The sequence below is a fragment of the Pogona vitticeps genome, chromosome 6, assembly GCF_051106095.1.
Source record: "Pogona vitticeps strain Pit_001003342236 chromosome 6, PviZW2.1, whole genome shotgun sequence".
NCBI lineage: Eukaryota > Metazoa > Chordata > Lepidosauria > Squamata > Agamidae > Pogona > Pogona vitticeps.
In genome coordinates, this window is record NC_135788.1 from 42,599,254 (window position 1) to 42,619,367 (window position 20,114).

A 20,114-nucleotide genomic window follows, 5' to 3' on the forward strand; every position below is an offset into this window, starting at 1 on the left:
ATAATCTTTCCTCCTGGAGTGACGCAAGGATTTAAGAAGAAGAAAACAACTTCTGGCCCCTCCTTTCACAGCAGGATACTCAGACTTTTTTTTAAAGTCAAAAACATTAACAGATTATAGATTCAAAATGAAATAAAATAGGTATATATAATTTAAAAACTATTGCTCATCTTCAAAAGTTAAAGTAAGTACATATTTCAAGATGCCTTTCAGCTAGACAAACAGAACAGAACACTTAATACTCTTGTCAGCTCAATTATTATCAATATTCAGTGCATTAAAGTCCAGACAATAAATGAATCAACGTAACTCTGGGAGGAAAAAATAACTTAAGTAAATTGGATATTAATGATGGCACTGAGTGATATGATGCATTTAGTGCTTTTGTGTAAATATCACCCCTAACAGTTTAGCATTTTGTTACTTCATGGAAAATTTAATTATCTCCTAAACAGTTACAACTGAACCTGCAGCTAACAAATCAAATGGCAAAATAAGATAAAATAAATGAATACTAGTACACAAATGCTGACAATAACTTAAATTATTAATGTCATACTATATTATCTTCATGACCTGACTAGATCAATACATACTAAATTGTACAGACCTGCTATACTTTGTATAATCATTCCAATTACCTTTACATTTTGCCTCTTGCATTTGGTACTCTTCTGAAATGCCTTGAATGGTCATATCTGTTTGGCCTGGCAGGTATACTGAGCTACTCCATGCTGCTGAAGGATGCAGAAACTGTACAGAGTTATGTCCACTTCTCAGCAAATTCTTATTTTCACAGTATTTTTTCTTGCCTAAATGGTTCTCTGTTATATCTATGATATTCCATTTACATGTTTTGCCGGGAAAGTGCATCAGCCCATGCCAGGATGGAAGGCCATTTTCTGGAGACTTGGCAAACACTGGTTGACAAGCTGTTGGCATTGCCAGGATCTTGCTTAGCTGTGGAGTTCTGGAAAGCAAATGTTTCCCCATTTCTCTGGATTGGGTGGAATTCCCATGCATCACCCCCTGAGTACACCGGTATGATGTTGAGGTTTTCAGCCATGTATTTTCAGCCACCATGGTCAGCTTCCATTCAGTGCAGTTAAACACAGTAGCTTCCCTTCCATGAAATCCAGCAGAGGCAGTTTAGGTCTAATGTGCACAGGTAGAGAGGCTAGATGCAACTTTCACCAGCACTACTTCTAGAACATAGGGCTGCTCTGGGCAAGTTACCATCAATTTATTACCTTGCTCATATGATCATTTGAGGTCTTGTGGGTCGAAGCTGGTCATGAACAATATTCAGATACTTAAAACACAAAACATCAAGGATTCAGCCTTGTTTGACTTTGCTCTTATTGTAGGCTGACCTGAGGGACACTCAGTTACCTAAGGCTAACATTCTTATGTGGCCACGCTTAGCAGTTCCGGTGCTTCTACTATGGCCTCTCTCTGCTTAGCTTTGTGACCACAGGGTAGAATCAGGTGCCACTCCTATCTTAGGAGTTTTAACCCTAATGGCCTTATGCACGTAGCAGACTCTCAGCAGCAATGTAGTGCATTTCAAAGTTTTTACAAGGTTGCATTCACTTCTATTTTGACAGAAGAGAAAAATATGGACAACCTGAAACCACTCAAGAGCAGTGCATTTACGAAACTATTTCAAATTTACATTTTTTTAAAATTCCATGTTATAGGTCTTCCACAGTTAATTATAAGTATCTCACTTCCTGTTTAGAGACTAGTATCAGTCTCTTTAAGGAAATAGCTTAGGCTGTTTCCAGTCACAAAAATCTGATGCACGGTTTTATTAGTCATGACTAATGTTATAAAATGCCATTAAAATATCACATGAGGAGCTGAATGGAATTAACTGTGCAAACAGCAGAACAAAGAGCACTTTATTTATTTATTTATTTATTTATTTATTTATTTATTTATTTATTTATTTATTTGATTTTTATCCTGCCCATCTGATCTATACGACCACTCATTACACTTGAGTACAATGTGAACTTTTTTTGGACATATATGCATTCTGTTAAGCATGATACACTTATCTCTGACAGAGATATTTATTAGAATCAATTGTAAGAATATGTCATCCTCACCTATTTCCTTACCTAGGGGAATAGATACATATTGTAAATTGGCAATTTTCTAACAGCCACTCAAGCAATCTCAACTAAACTTGTCCTTAAATAGTAAGATATATTATTTCTATTCAGAATACTCTCAATTGCTATCAGTATAACCAGAAGATAGCTAGTAGTTTAGGGCAGTGTAAAAAACGGGGGTGGGGTGGGGAAATCTGATGAAGAGTTGCAACCTTATTCCAACATGACTTTGTCAATAGCACATGGAGCTGCAAAAGTGCCTTAGGAAATGTCTGATTAGGCTGACATTGCAATGAACTTCCAACAATCATAATATCCTCAGACAGCATTTACCATATCCCGAACATTGTGTTTGTCACAAATGTTTTTATGCAATGATGATTTTATTAAAAAGCTATTTTAAGGACAAACTTTATTTTTCTTTGGCCTTTCCCTGCACATGTCATACATTTATGGGCATCATAATTTTAGAGAATGGGAAAAGAAGGAAAGGATTTATGTTTGCTTCTGAATAAACAGTAGTGTTCCACCTACCATGGGTAGATTGATTTGGAAATAAAAGCAGAGATTAAAGATCGACAATAGAGATTTAACCTGGTGCATGTAATGTGTAGGAGGCCTGAAATGCTATCAGTATAACCTCACAGGTTGTTGAACCTGGGGAGAAATTAGGAAAGGAACAATCATGAGGGAAAATACGACATTTTAAAAGTTTGAATGGCACAGAAGAATGTGAGATGTTGGAACTAGGGATATGGACTAGCACCAAAATTCAGATCCAAAATTTGGTTTTGGAATTTGGAATTGCGGCTCTTCAGATTCGGAAACTGGAATTTGAAAGATTTGGTATTCCCAGATATCCCAAAATTCATTACAATATGAATATTATACAGTCATTATTTTCCCTTTTAAAAAAAAAACATGAACAGGCAAAACACTTTTCAAGGATTTCCCTGTGTCCTCTAACACCTTCCCACTGATTGTGCTACACAAAAAGAGTGCTAGTTATTAGGAAATGACTACAATGGGCATATTGATTGAACCCTGAACAGTATGAATGCCAATAGGAAATGCAAGCACCATTGGGAAGCAAATAACAGGATGCACTGGAAAATGGGCAAATACCCTGGACAGCACTGTCAGGCACAGTGGAGCAATAGATAGCCTGTAGTGGGTGGGAGCTTGCCAATAGCATGGGACACAGCACAGTTGAGGGAATGAGCACAATACTGGTGTATCAGTTGGAAAAAGAAGGGGACAACAGACTGAAATATTTTATACTGCAAGTATAATGTGCCATTCTCTCTTAATTATAAAGGACTTCATGGAAACCCAGCAATGGTAGGTTGGCCTTCAGCATAATATGTTTTTCTACAGATTCAGGTTCCAGGCATGAGCAGTGTGGACTGACAATGTCCTCTACCTCTGAGAATACTCTCTCATTGGGCACACTAGATTGTGGGCAGGAGAGCAATCCAACTGCTACTTTGGCCAATCATTCCCAAACAACTCTTTTTCAGCCCAATAAAACAATGGATCAGTCTCTTTTGGCTTGCAGGGCTCCTGCATGTATACCACTTGACCCATAATGTTGCACACGTCTCTGCCTAAAGGAGCAGCCATACCAACGGGAGTCTCCAATGCCAGATCATGAAGTGTCTTTTGTGGCTTCAACTTAACTCTCTTTCAAGGAGGTGGGGAGTGGAGTTCCACTGAGTTGCCACAACCTGGATTAATTAGGGTAATGGAAATCCCAATTTTTCTTGCCTCTGTTGTGACAGCTCACGGCCCCAGACACTGTGGTTAAAATGCTGTCACCTTTCTGGCCCAATCAATTCTACCAGGTATGCATGTGTGTTCTATATCTTGTAAAACACCCCAAACTATTAGGTTAGGAGTGTGGTCCATCACCACAAATCTTTCATCCTCCCAGCCTGCAGTGCTGCCACCATGTCTGTGATGAAGAGACCTTTCCTTTCTGGAGCTAGACTCCGTTGCTGTAGCACGTTCCTCAGAGCCTCTTGAATGTTATGAGCTGTCTGGCTTCCTTCATCACAGGCACATTCAACAGGATCCACCTGCATCCCATCCTTGTATGTTGCCTTATGCTTTATGACTCCACCTCCCGCCAGTGTCCTGTCAGGAAGAAATAAGCATTTCCAGATGTATCACCTGTGCCCTGAACAACTTCTGCTGTACCAGTTGCCTGATTCTGCATCCTTCAGCAGCATGGACTAGCTTAGCATACCTGCCAGGCCAAACAGATATGACCATTTGCAGGATCTTGCTTAGCTGTGGAGTTCTGGAAAGTTTCCCCCTTTCTCTGGATTGGGTGGAATTCCCATGCTCTTTCATAGTGTCATTGCTTAATAAGGCAGCTGAATGACAGATTTTGTTTGGGGGATTCATAACAGCAGTTATAAGCTGTCTTTTTATTCTCCCTCTCTTGGTCTTCTCAGTAGAAGCTGCTGCAGTGGGTGTAGGCAGCATTCCTGAAGCCTTTTCTAAGTCCCCACTGCTTCTACTACATCCATGCTTCATACTGCCCAAAGACTCTATCAAAAGAAGAATGGCATATAATTCTGCTACATCAGAACACAAACTCTTCCAATGAAAATCACACATGCACACACAGAGAAAAAAACCTACTAACTTAATACATTTTTCTATATGGAACAAAATCTTATTCCCCTTCCTGATATACCTATCCTCAAAAAGCCTAAACCTAAACCTGTTGATTTATAACATATTAACCTATGAATCTACTAATCTGAAATCTTATTCCTAACTATGGATGTGGTCCCATTGTCAATATGAACTGATTTCTGTTCAGGCTTTTTTAAAAAATTGGGCACATGTCACATGGTATTTAAACCAATCACTCCATTCACATTCCTTGAATGTAAATCAGTTTATTTCTGGTGATTTTAACTGATTTGGCACCTACACTGGTGAAATCAAGTAATTTCCTTTCTTCCACAGGAGCTCATTTTTAGTTAATGTTTGCCTTTTAAATTTTTTAAAAATCAGTGATTCTATTCATCTGAAAATGTCTAAAAGCCAAAAATGGATAAATCGCTAAACGGTACTATAACATTTTTTTAAAATGAGAGTAGAAGACGCAGTTGCAACATTAAACAGTGCTAAATTGATAGCACTGTCCACGCCCACCAAACTGAATTGATTTAAATTGATTTACAAGCCAGTTATTTTTAAAAGCCCCTGCCAGTTGGTTGAAAAAAACATGCTTAGGAGCGTAAGTACAGTAAATTGATTTCACTAGTGTGTCATGTGCCCGAGCAATTAACATTCAATTTAAATAACACTTAAATCAATTTAACTGTAGTTCTTTTTATCCCTGGAATTGTGCCCTATGTTAGGTTAACAATGTACAGTGAGATGTAGAGAATGTAAATGTAACTTAAGGATTCAGTAAAGGACACAGAGAAAATTACTGTCATGCAGGCTTGCACCACAGCATATGCTAACAGCAAATGCTCAGGGGATTTATAAGCAGCTATGCCTACTTTTCAATTGTAAAGAACCAATGTTAAAGAATACCTTCTGGTGTCTGTGCCTGTTTCTAGATTTCATTGACGCAGACATCTATCTATCTATCTATCTATCTATCTATCTATCTATCTATCTATCTATCTATCTATCTATCTATCTATCTATCTATCTATCTATCTATCTATCTATCTATCTATCTATCTATCTATCTATCTATCTATCTATCTATCTATCTATCTATCTATCTATCTATCTATCTATCTATCTATCTATCTATCTATCTATCTATCTATCTATCTATCTATTTATTTGATTTATACCCCACCCAGCTGGCCTATAAGACCACTCTATACGGATTTTGTTCTCACCCATGCACCCCTCCCTTGGGAAACTCATAGAAAGCCCAATCAGGATACACTTTCACTTCTTTTACTTTCACCTTCCTCTAGCAAGCTGAAACCTAGACTTTTGCTTTCTAATCTATAGGAGTAAATGGGACTCTGAATATTAGGAATTATTATTACAAATATATGATATTATTAAATTCAAATTCAAATATATTCTGAACTATCTGAATATGGCATTATTTGGTGAATTCCAAATATTTTCAAATCTGTATGCACATCTACAGTTGAAACATCTTAAAATTGAAAGCCCAAAGATTCTGTCCAGATATACCCAAAATCTGAGTAAATCTATAGAAATAAATGATCCCACTCTCTGTACAACAACCTCTAGAACCAACCTTATGTATAAATAGGTGAAGCCTGGCAATAAACAGCCCTTTCCTCTATGTAATGGCGTAACTTCCAAAGGCTTCTCACTGGCAAATACAAGTTTATCTGAAGGCTCGCACCTCCCCATATGAGCCTTCTCAGCATTTAAGATCATCAGAGGAGGCTCTCCTATCAGTCCCTTTGCCAGCACAGGCACAGCTGATGGGGACACAGAAGAGGGCCTTCTTTGCAGCAGCTCCCACGTTATGAAATGTTCTCCCTTCCCTTTTGTCCCGCTTTCTCTCTTACAGTGGAATCCTATAGATGTCAGTTATGTGCCATCAAGTAAATGTTCCTAAAGTTCACTATGACTGAATGATCGTTCTTTTATGGGCTGGCATATGTATTAGATATATGGAGAATATTAAACTGTGTAGTTTTTAAAACTCATGCTTAATCTGTTGTGTGCAAACTCGCAAAAAACTTAACAAATGACCTGCGAATGGGAAGCATCCCTTGTCTAGTCCCTGAGGTTAAATGGGAGAGAAGGAAGGTTGGTTGGTTGGTTGCAAGCTGTACCTGGAAATGAGAAACTGACCTTCCAGCATTCTTTAGGGTTGGCTATGCTGACTAGGTCTTGCAGAACAACATCTGGCAGGCTATAAGTTGTTCATCCCTGTTGTAGCTAATAAACTTTGCAGCCAATTTTACCTCCCAAACCTGTCGGTGTTTAGTTACTCCTCCTTCTTCATCAACTGAGCTTGCACTGTGGATGGAAATAATTTCCATTTACAGGCATGGGACTGAGGTAAGGAAGGGGCAACCAGCAATAGGAAAACCTTTTGGCCAAAAGCCCCTTCTCCACAACAATGTATTTCTTGTAAGAACACTTTTCTGTGCATGTTCAAAATTATCTCCATGCTGCCGCCATGGACAAACTCATTAAGCAAGCATGTAATTCTTCTGGTCAGGGTTTTCTTGTCTGCACATGATTGGATCTGTGAAGGTTTCCTTCTTATTACTCTTCCTTTCCCATATGGTATTGGACCTATGGACACAATGAAAGAGCCTAATGGATTATTATGACAGCATGTCTGTGAACGACCGAGCAGAAAGGGAGAACTGTTATGAGATATTTCTTCATGCACTTCTCTTCTACTCACTAAACAGTTCACAAACATGCTCTCTCCCAAGGTATTATCTGTATGGGCACATCTATTTGCACACTGAGTGGGAAAAGGGAGAAGGAAAGGGGTGAGAACTACAGAGCTACAATGCTCATGTGGTAAAGTATCATACCTTATGTGGCAGTGGTGGAAGGTGCTCATTGTGATTGGTGGGACAGAAAGCACAGCATTCAATGGTGGGCAGAGCAAGAGGTGGGAATGGATATGCATGTGACTGTGTGGTGTCAAGAGGATTCCAACTTATGAAAACCCCACTGGGGTTTTTGATGCTTATGAAACATTCAAGGAGTGGTTTACCATTGCCACCCCTCAGTGAATTTCCATGGCCAAGTGGGATTTTGAACCCAGATCTCTTGACTACTAATCTTTTCACTGTCCACAACACCACACTGGTTGGGTGTTTATAACTACACAGGCATACTTAAACACATTCAAAAAGAACAGGTAGGCAAGCATTCACTTACACACACACACACACACACACACACACACACACACACACACACACACACACACAAACACACACCTTCTGTTTTGCTAAAAAGGAAGGAAGAAATTCAATGGCTGAGATGGGGCAACACTCCACTTACCCAAATATGTGAGTTGCCACTGACATATGGGCATCTGGCCCTATGCTGACAGGGGAACACTGAGCTGTGATTATTTTCATGTAATATTGTTAACATTATATTAAATGCTGTCACTTGCACTGTCTCTGAGCTACAAACTCAAATTAATACAGCACCACTGAAATTTAATACTGATGTATGTGTGTCAGTCTGTCACATACAGACACACACATGTGTTTGTTTGTGTGTATGCATGCTTTAAAAGCTAGTTGTATGTAGCAAAGAATAAATGGAAATATTCTGTAAGCTATTCACATTATTTAAATAAATGGACTTTGAAAAAAATTACTCAGGAATATTAATAAAATAATGTTTTCATGAAAAGATGTTACATTTTGTCATTTCATAGCCATATTCAAACAGGCAACGTTCGTAACTCTTCAGACTCTGAACCATAACACTTAAAAACATTCCCATTGCATTGAGTTTAACAAGACATGCGTGCTTATTAGTAGCTTCAGGAGGCAGGCACCATGTGGCCAGCTGTCAAATGCAACTTATGTCCCTTCTAAAGCTGAAGCAAAGAAGAAATGGGCAATCATAGGGTGAACAAGGCAGCAAATGCCTCCAATGGCCGAAATGCCTTCTGGGTGATTTATTAATCACTAACATTGAATTTCAGCCCCATCTGTTTGTTTTGCCATTTCCAGGAAAGGAAACACTTGGTTGCCAGGCAACAAGTCTCTTCTGCCCTCAGCACAAACTCTTGGGGTGGAATGGGTGGGTGGGGAATGGCGGATAGAAAAGCATGTGTCTGGTCTGCTATCATTCCATTTTCACTGAATGATAAGGAAGTTATCATTTGATTATTTTTACACTATGAACATGGCATCACCTCACTCCTAAGACTTTGTTTCTATTTAGGAAAACACATCAAAAGTAGTAGGGGAGAAAGTTCTTATGATGTATGCATATAAGTCTCAGATATTTTTCTCTCAGCGATTGCACTGAAACTTTAGGTAGAAGAGAAGAAGCCTAAAGTAAGTGGAACCTGAAGCAGTGAAGAGTTGAAGGAGGGGGAGTGTGTATTAAATAAGTTTTAAAAAGCTCCATGTCAGTGCACTAGCTCGCTGCCCAGGGAGTTCAGTGGTATCACTCTGTTATATGTAAACAAAGTCCCTCACATAGAGGGGCTCCCGATCAGAATACATTGGGCAGTGATTCAATCCTGAACCATTCTGCCTTACTTAAAAAAAAAACTAGAGGGAAGAAATGGAGGAGAAAGATTGGTGGTGGAGTGTTTTCAAATGGTGTGCTTCCCTGAGGGTTCTTAGTATTACCAGTAAGAAGGCACTACGCAGCTATCCCATTTTTCTCATCTTAACCGTTTTTTTCCTGGTAAGGAAGAAGAGAGACAAAGTGGTAGGAAAACAGGAGGGAGAGGTAACAAACATCACAAATGTAACAAATGTTTAGGATATATATTTTAATTATATTTTAATTGTTTTATCTTTTTTAGTGTAGTTAAATTGCTGTAAGCCGCCCAGAGACCTTTAGGTAGTGTGGGCAGCATATAAGTTAAATAAATAAATAAATAAATAAATAAGTAAGTAAGTAAATAAATAAGTAAGTAAGTAAGTAAGTAAGTAAGTAAGTAAGTAAGTAAGTAAGTAAATAAATAAATAAATAAATAAATAAATAAATAAATAAATGTCAGGCAACTTTGTCTGAACCACATGCACCACACTGCTAAAACTCTGAGAAAACATAATTGCAAGACAAGAAGCCTGTTCTGGACTGGACGCACAAACGAAGGACAACCTTGTCCAGACTCCCTGTAAAATTCCATCACTGAGACAACTGCACAAAAAAGCAGTCTAATTTGGAAGCGTGGTTGTTTTTCCTATGTAAGATAAATAATCAATCCATTGCTAGGTAAATAAAAATGCATCTAGAGAAATTTTCCCACCTATTGGAAGTAGAGAATTACAAAGAATGTGGCATGTTGCACACTACCACTGCCACTCCCCATACACAATACTGAGAATGATCATTAACTATACTTCTCATTTTAATGTTATAAGTTAATATTTTTCAAATGTCCTGGACTAAGTACTGTCACTAAGTAAATTGTTTATTTTGGATAAATGACAGATTTATGACACTATAATGACCACTAACCATTCATACAGCAGTATGTAGGCAACAAATATTTATACTGAATACTGTACTAACAAGACAAAGATACAGAAACCTCACCAGAAGAACCACTACAAGTTTAAAATGAATAAATGACACACTCACACATGGTTCACGGACGCATAAATGGAGCATGAAAGCTAAAGAAGAAGATGTATAAATCCACACGCTGATTAAAAAGCAAAAAAAGAACAATGCTAGTTTTTAATTGTATAGGCATTTCATTCTTTCTCTCTCTTGGATGTTATTCCATTGGCAAACGTGGTCCATTTTTCTTCTGAAATAAAAATTAGTCATTCCATTTTCAAGGTATTCTTCCATTCCTTCCTCTCTAAGGTGACATTGTTTTAACTCATCACAAAGTTGAACCATGAAGTAAGTGATACTCCAAAAAAAAAAATCTATGTTTGAAAGGTAGTTTGTACAATTGCACATAAAAAATCCTGCTGCAATTAAACACCCACCCACAGACATGGACAAAGACACCCCCTCCCAATATCTTGATATCATAAAAAGAGCTACAGAGTTCTTGTTTGCACCTGATGAATTCACATTCTCTAGACAGAGAAATTAGTTGTCATCTTAACAATTAGCTTCTCAGAACCCATAAGACTGAGGTAAAATATCTGTTTTATACAGATTTGATTCTCTATCCCACAGGTTTGGTTATGAACTAACACAATACTGTACCTTCTAGCTATTTTAAATCACTAAAATATGCAAGCATTTGAGGTCAGGAGAGTGAGTTGGTATCGCAGGAGACAGAGAGGGGGAGAGAGAAAGATCAACCAAGGGAAACATAATCAGGCTTATGACTACCGGTGCATTTAGGTCAGTTGAGTAAGCTACATTTCCATGGGTCCAGCTGAGTGATGCTAAATTATTCTTCCATTATAATCAAAACAGAAAACAGAAAAGAGCCAACAGAAAAAGAAGGGGGGGGGGGCTAAAGAAAACTTCTGGGAACTATCAATGTGGCAAGGTGATATGAGGAAGAGCACATCCTCTTGCTCTCCTGCTACCCTTCTGTCATGTACAGACTCTCCCATCTCTGTTTGTATGTGAATTGGCAATTGGCACAGAGAAATTCAAGTTGTCCGGTCCATTCAAAGAACTGGCTACAATATTTTCTTCCTTCTCTTCTTTGATAGACAAACATCTTTCGTATGTGAGACATTTCATCAGATGTTTCATACCAAGAGTGAAATGCCAATTGCCCAGAGCTTGGAAACATTACTTTTGTGAACTCTTAAGAATCCCCAGACAGCATGGCTATTGTTCCAGAATCCCAGGGATTTTGGCAACTATAGTCCAAAAACGTAACTTTTCCAAGCTCTGCTCTTCCCTTATGCACGTTCAACCTCATTGGCTAAAATATAGTAGTAAATCAGTGGATAGGCCCATTGAATTGGTGGGATTTAGTGAGTCAATGCCTTGTCAAGTTCCATTAATTGCAATCCCTGTTCACTGGCCATGCTAGTGGAGGTTGATGGGCCTTGTTAAACATCTGGAGAAGTGCAAATTGCCACCCCACCCCTACTCTAAGTAGTTAAATGGGGGGGGAGAATTAGAGTTGCAGTACCCCAACACCAATCTGAATAACCAATTATGTAACAAATATTCACAAATGTCCCTGTCCTTCATGAAAAAGGATGTCTTGATACATCAAAATGCCCTATTGAAAAGTGAAGAACTACTGAGGGACAGTGAAAGGTCCAACATCTTTTTCATGATTATTAGCATTAGCCAAAAAAAAAAAAAAAAAAGGTGGGCATGAAAAATTTGCATTTGTACTTAAAACTTTGCATTTGGCACAAACCACAAGATTTTTCCTGTGAAAATCACAAGCTTTTTCTATGCACCAAAGGGACTTTTCTGCACTGAAATACTTCTGCTTCTTTGTTTTGGTATAAATTGCAGAAATACATTCATAACTTCACCAAGTAGAAAGAAACTTTTGAAAATTTCCTTTCTTATTCTGAAAAAATGAAACAAGCAAATCTATACATCTTTGCACATAACGTAAGAACATTAGAAACAAAATATCTATCTCACTTGCACCAAAACATTTCGCCCTATTTTTCCTAGCCTTAGCAGATACATTTTGAGTGGCTGTGGCAAAGAAGGCCTTGTGAGCCTTAATCTTGATAAGAAGTGGGTGTCCTGTCCTCACATCTCCGATTAGATAAAGCTAAAATTGAGATTTTGAAGTTTTATGTAATTTGTCCCTGCAATGTGCACAGAACACTTCAGCTTTGAGCTGCACACAATGGACCTCAATGGTGGAACTGCCCATTAATTCCATTATGAAAACATGATCTATATGTACAGTATGAGTAAATATATTAACATGCAGGAAGAAATGCAGGCATATACAGCTCTATATGTGCCCTGATAGCCACTGGTATAGAATCTATATAGAAAAAAAGGGTTGGGAGGTAGATTTATGTACCTGACATGCTGCTCAGAATCAACAAATAGTAGTCACTCTCATTGTTCTTCTTCTCCAGTGTCACCTGTCAAAGATTTAAAAAAGACAAACAATTCATCAGTTGATAATAAACATATCTCAGAAGTTGCCATTGCCAGCTTACACCCCAGTTTGTTGCTGTAAGAATCATAATACCAGTAGGAACTGGACATGAACTTGCATTTTTATCTTTCTTCACTATGCAAATTTTAAAAACCACACATTCTTTTAATAACAGTACTGAAGACAATTACAAATTTTGTACACTTCATATTATTATTTTTTTTAAATCCAAACCAAAGCCTCACACTTCCACCCTTCTTAGTAGACATGTTGTGAATATGGGCTACATTTTCAACATGCAGAACTGACAAAAGCTTGCTTTACTGAATAATCATGTAATAATACAATTCATAGGCTAAGAGTAAGGAGAAAATATTGCATGTTAGAGTCATTTTGGAGTATCAATACTGTCAATTGCATTTTGAAGATAAATTTCAGAGTTTCCATAATGAAATGAACCAGATGTGTTAGTTATGGCAATTAATATTGCATTTGCTTTCTAAGTAATTAATTCTGGCTGGTTCCCTTAATTACTAAGATGCTACTGCGCCAAAAACCCCTTCATCTACAGCATGGAAATATGAAATGCTGCCACCTTCAATTACTGCTAATTTTGTGTATTCTTCTCTTCCCCTAAGACTGTTGCTATTTGGGGCAGCTTAGTATTGAGGCTAAGCTGCCCCAAATAATATTTAATATTTTAAATTTTAATCAGATTTTATTTCTTGTGTTTCATGCACACCCTGTACTTCAAAAGCATAGAGCTCCACTTTGTATATAATTCATCTGGAGAAACCACCACCAACAACAAAAAAATTAAATAGGGATCATCCTGTCCTTCTCACTGAGGAATCGGCATCTCTGTGAAGGAAATTATCCTGTAGCTCCACCCTGTGGATGTCTGGCACTATTCTTGCATAGTCCATTCTATTCACAAGTAGCTTGCATAACTTCTAGAGAAACCAATTCACAACAATCCTCCTGTTAGTAATTCTGATAAGCGAACAAGGAAAGGGTTTTTGTTTTGATGTTTCTTCCAGCTCAGTGTGTGTGTTGGGGGAGTATTACAACATATGCCTATTTGCCAAAGAGTGAGCATTTTGAAATACATAGGGTAGCCTGAATAATTAAAGTAAATAAAATCTAAATAATTAGTTTAAATCTGCAAGAAAAACTGTAACCAATATATAAATCCTGGTTTCTCTATTGAATTACATATTGTTCCTTGAAAACGAAGACATTGCTACTGCCATGATAATTTAAAACTATTGCTTTATCTATATAAAGGTTAACCCAAAACCATTAATCATGGAGCTTCTGCATTATATAAGTATTTAAAGGTAACGATTACCCTTGACAATTTTTGTTCAGTCGTGTTCGACTCTAGGGGGCGGTGCTCATCCCCGTTTCCAAGCCATAGAGCCAGCGTTTTGTCCGAAGACAATCTTCTGTGGTCACATGGCCAGTGCGACTTAGACACGGAACGCTGCTACCGTCCCACCAAGGTGGTCCCTATTTATCTACAGTGGGGTCTTGACTTGAGAACTTAATCCGTATTGGAAGGCAGTTCTCAAGTCAAAAAGTCTGTAAGTCAAGTCTCCATTGACCTACAGTGCATTGAAAACCGATTAATCCCATAACAGGCCGTTTTTGTTCCATTTTGGTTTTTTTCTGGTCTGTAAGTCAAATCTCAGTCTGCAAGTCAAACCTAAATTTTGCGGCCAGAGAAGTCTGTAACTCAAAAAGTCTGTAAGTCAAGCCGTCTGTAAGTCAAGGGTCCACTGTATTTGCATTTGCATGCTTTTGAACCGCTAGGTTGGTGGGAGCTGGGACAAGCAATGGGCGCTCACTCCATCACGTGGATTCGATCTTACGACTGCTGGTCTTCTGACCCTGCAGCACAGGCTTCTGGGGTTTAGCCTCCAGCGCCACCACGTCCCCCTAAGTAAATACATAAGTATTTACTTAGAGGCAAAAGATAGTTGGCTATGTTCATAGAAATGTAAAGATACTAAGCAAAACCTCTTCCTTGAAGACTAAGGGTGAAAATCTGTATACATTCATATGAAAGGAAAGACTGATTAAAAAACAATATTCAGATATGCCACTCAGTGCTTGTAGTATATTTTGTCATTAAGTGTTGAGTCATATAGCTGGCAGAGCAATAAATTTATATTATTTTAGTACTAAACACAATGTAAGGCTGAGGAAGTTGAAAAGTATACAATTTGAGCATATTGTAATAATAACTCCACGGGACTGGTGAATATAATAATATGCAATGGCATCTCTTAGATTCTGGTTGCTAGCCCCTTACATTGTATGTTATGCTATTTATTACACTCAGCATTTAAAACCACATGGATCTCTTTTCTGTTGAAAAGCCCTCTCTAACTCAGGAGTGGTCTACTTGCGGACCTCTGTATGATGCAGGACTAAAACTCAGTATCAGTTATGGATTGATCATTAGGATGGCTGGAGTTTCACTCCAATATCTGGAAGGCCACACATATTCTGCTGCTTCTGTAATTCACTATACTTGGTGAATTGTTACTAGTTGACAGAAATGCACAGAAATTGAAAATAAAAGCTACATCAAAGTATGACATTTATAAACTTTTTTTTTTAAAAAGCCAGGTATTATCCACCCTACTGCACATGTGAAATTATATAGCCAGTTCTTTGGGAGCAGATTATGATAGCTATAATTAATTCTGGTGTATTTCTGCAGGTGAAGGCATGATCTCTCCTTTGAATTGTACCCTAATCTTCATACAAACTTTCCCACAACCAGGTCTTTTGATAGAATGCTATACCACAGTGGTTTTCGACCATGGCTTCCTAGATGTTCTTGGTGAAGTCTTCTGGTAGTTTTAGTCCAAGAGCGTCTTGGCAGTCAAGGTTATTATTACAGTGGTGCCTTGACTTATGAATGCCTTGACCTACGAACATTTTGAGTTACCAACAGCTCTCTCTGTTCACATAATTTTGCTTTGACTTAAGAACACAAAAAGGCAGGGGAAAAGGGTGGGAAATTCAAATAGCTAACTGTAGGTGGCAATGAGGCTGCTTCTTTGTAGCTCTTTTACCCTGGCAGTTAGAGAGTTTGCAATTCGAGGAGGCTGCCTACTAAGGTAAGGTGCTGCTTTATACTTTTAAAAAACTGTTCTGGGTATTTTTGCAATGTGGTTTTTGGCTGGGGGGGTTATGTTTCTGTGCTGTGATGGGTCTTGGGGAGGTTTGGTTTTTTTTTTTAGTTCCTCCTCATTTTCGATGGGTTGGTTGCTTTTTGGAGTGTTTTTTCCATTTCTGATGGGTCTTGGGCATTGTTTGCTTTTTCGGTTTTTTCCCAATTTTTAATGTGTCTTGCATTCTTCCCTTGCTTTTTTGCTTCATTCTCTTTGCATTTCTGATCTGCTCCATTTGTTTTCTGTGCTTTTGCAATGGTTCCTGCATGCTTCCCTTGCAAATCAGAAAAGTTTTTGCAAGGGTCTGTGCTGGCTTGGTTTAAAATGTGTTGGTGTAAAATATGTGGGTTTAAAATGTGTGGATTTAGCATGTGTTTTAGACTCCAAACTCTCTCCCTCCCCCATTGTCTTCCCTCTCTCTCTCTGTCTCCCTCCTTTCCTGCACTTGTTTTAACCTAAGTCATCTTAGGTTAAAAAATATTCTCCCCCTAGTGGTAGAGGAGGGATTATCCAGTTTTGGATTAGTTCCTTTGCTTTGACTTACAAACCGTGCCCTGACATAAGAACAAAAAACAGCTGGAACGAATTAATCAGGTTAACAACAAGATAAACAACACAATATCAAAACATGGAAAAAAATAAGATTATATATATGGGGATGAGAGCTCAAAAACAATGCTGAGGGAAAGCCTGGTGGAAGAGCCAAGTCTTCAGTGCTCGTTTAAACCCATCCAGCGAGGGTGCCAGGAGGATCTCCATGGGCAGGTTATTCCACAGTTGGGGGGAATTGAAGAGAAGGCCCAGTTTCTTGTTCTTTCCCTCTGTGTCTCCTTCGAGGTCAGGTTCCTCAACTGCCTCACCTGTGTGTGTGTTCTGAAACCTTTAATGGCTTTTACAAGTTACAACAACACAAGCAAAATAGGAAAAGTAAAATTACACAGATTACACAAATTAGGAGCGAGAAGCAGGGGACAATTTCAAAATTGCAGATAAGAAACCTGCAAGAGCAGCAGTCAGAGCATTACATTCATCGCTCATGAAAATAGAAAGAATTGACACAGAAGAATTGGAAAAATAAGAGATCCAAGGTTCAAGAAAAAATTTCGGAGGTGGGAATGAGCAGGGCATTGAAACAGTATATGAAACAGGGTGTCAGGCGTCTCTAAGCAAAAAAACAAAGTCTTTTTTCACGAGAGATATTGAGAAATCGACCAGCATGGGTGGCCGAAGGAAAAATGTAAAAACGGGCTAACATAAAAGCTCTTCTTAGATGTGGATTTACTAGGGAGTGGTAATATTTGGGAGAATGATCCTGAGATGGAAAATATCCAACAGAAAGAGGGGAACATACAGGGTTAAGGTTATTGCATAGCTGATTGAATTCAGCGTGACAGAGCTTGTCCTTGATTATGGAATAAGCCCTAGTGAGAGTCATATCTACCAAGGATTCCAGGGATATGTGAAGAGAAGACAGTTTCTTTTCAATAAGCTGGAAGCAAGAAAAGGAGTAGGAATCGCACGATAAATCATATATCAGGGATCCAGAATGTGAATTTTAAAAAAGATGGAGCCAAAATTTAAATGTAAGTAACCAGACCGTTGTGGAAGGTAGGTGAATGCCCAATTCTAAAGAAATAGTAGAAAGCCGAATTAAGTTAGGCACTCCTAATATTCTGTGAAAACACGTTGCTGCAACTTGATCAGTATCCAAATTAGCCGAGTGTATCCATATAGGCACACCGTACAGCAAATGGGAAAGAATCTTAGACTGAAAAATCTGAATGGCTGCTGGAATATATTGGTTTCTGGAAGAATAATGAAATTTAGAAATAGCTTTTAATTGGGGAGAAATTGAAGAAATGGCAGCTTTTTAATGAAATGTCCAGCTGAGTTTGTGATGAATATGAAGACCCAGATACTTATAAGAGTGTACTTGACAGTAGGAAGAAGATCCTATTATCCAAGATGTAGGGGACCAAGAGCGGAAAAAACCCCCAAAATTTGGGTTTTATTAGGGTTAATGGATAGATTAAGTAAAGTGTGACGAAGTCCTGATTTAGTACGAGACATCAGCACTGTATCATCAGCATACAGGAGTATAGATAAGGGAACACCATTAAGGGCCGGAGCCGACTGGTTGCAAGGGGAAAGAAAAGAGGCAAGATCGGCTAAAAATAACTTAAATAATAAAGGGGCCAAAATACAACCTTGGCGAACACCTTTGAAAATTGGAATTTTTTCAGTGAGAGTGTTGGAATCAGGTAAACAAACCTGACAGAAATTATGGGAATGCAATTGGCGGAGGAAAAATAGCAGGCGTGGATCAATACTCCAGTTGGAAAGTTTTTTCCATAGTAGATCTCTATTGACGGAGTCAAATGCCCCTTGGAGGTCCACAAAGGCAACAAAAAGTTGTGGATTGCGTATTTTTCAGCAAGAAAAGTCAGCAAAAAGATATGATCCAGAGTGGACGCTCCGGCACGAAAGCCTATCTGTTCCTTACCAGGAAGATCCTTGTCAGCAGATATTTAGAAGATATTTAGAGATATTTAGAATATAATTTTCCAATATTGGATAATAAGCTTATTGGACGATAATTTGAGGGTTGAGAGGGATCGTCTTTTTTATGAATAGGTATAAGTATGGATGATAACCAGGAGTTTGGAAAACAACCAGAGTGATTTATCAGGGTAAAAAGAGTAGCTAAGGGCTCTGTCCACCAGTGAGGGTTTATGGTCAAGATCTCATTAAAAATGAGATCGGGGCCAGGAGCTTTGCCGGATTTAAGTGAGATAATGAGTTCGAGGATCTCTTCAGGGGTGACTGGGGACCACTCAGGAAGGTCTTGTGATATGTTTACTGAAAAAGAACATGAGGGCGTGATGGAAAAAAATTTAGTAAAATAATCAGTCCAGGTAACAGAGGAAATAGAATTGGATGGTTTAAAAGATGAAGAGTTAGCCCGAGACACCAGAGACCAAAAAGCCTTTTGATCATGTGATAGGATTGCTTGATGAAGTTGGGACCATTTTTGCTGCACAAACCAATGTTTTTCTCATCGAACAAGGCACGGCCTGCCTTACACAAATGAAAATAGAATTTTAAAATTGATGGAGTGGGTTGTTGACAAATTAGTTGGAATAGTGTCCTGATTTGTTTTTTTGGGGTTTTTTTGGGGGACCAACAATCTGAGTCAACCAAAGAGCTATGGTTGTCCCTAGGTGTTTGAGAGGGACAGGAAAGGCACAGGAATTGAACCAATGAATCAATTAAAGAATTATATGTAGAGATAGCTGTGAGGGAAGAAAAAGCTGAATTTAAATTATCAGTAAGAGACTTGGTTTCTACTTGATGACTCCAAAGGGAAAAAACTTGGTCTGTTATTAAAGAGCATTTGAAAGGGTAGAGAGATCTACGTGGGACCGGTAAGGGATGAGCCTGTGGTTAGGGGAGGGAAAGAGATAGGAGAATAGGAAGGTGATCGCTCTCAGTGCAGGTATCTACAAGAAAGTTCGTTATCTGGGGTAAGAGGTCTGGAGAGGCAAGAACATAATCGATGACACTCAAACCTCTCACTGAAAAATGAGTAAATTCACCGGGAATATCACTCCCCGAAGAACCATTGAGGATAGATACAGTTGTGTTCAAAATTATTCAGCCCCCAATGCTGTAAAGGGGTTTAGGGACTATAGTGTACATTTGGAATTGTATTCAGAATGAAATCCTACAAGGACGTTTTAAAGAACCAAATGCAACTAAAATAACATCAATTGTTTATGTAATACAGTAGTAAATGTTTCTTTTGTGGTTTCTTCATTGCCACAATTATTCAACCCCTTAAAGACTACCACTCTGAAGAAGAGAGGTTCATTCAGGTGTTTTCGATCAGGTATTGAAAACACCTGTGGATGTCACCGAGACCAATCATGCATAATAAGCACCAATTAGGCAGCTTTAAAATGACTGTGATACTCAGCTCCTTCTAGACATTTACTGGTGTGGTTACAAACATGGTGAAGTCAAGAGAATGGTCCAGGAAGACAAGAGTGTTACATACAGCACTGATGTTACCTGTCTGTCATGGGTTTG

General features: G+C 38.4%; 1 protein-coding gene across 14 annotated transcripts in view; it reads right to left on the reverse strand.

Moving 5' to 3' along the window:
- The window catches only part of THRB (thyroid hormone receptor beta), a 268,006-nt gene that overhangs the window by 62,614 nt on the left and 185,278 nt on the right, over positions 1 to 20,114 (reverse strand). For 13 of the 14 annotated variants that reach the window (XM_073003406.2, XM_078377281.1, XM_078377286.1 and 10 more), the window contains one exon: positions 12,757 to 12,820. In XM_073003406.2, coding sequence (XP_072859507.2) covers positions 12,757 to 12,820 — 64 coding nt within the window. Of the gene's footprint in view, positions 1 to 641; positions 12,728 to 12,756; positions 12,821 to 20,114 lie in introns of those variants that run through there. The other variant, XM_073003410.2, reaches the window with a different exon arrangement.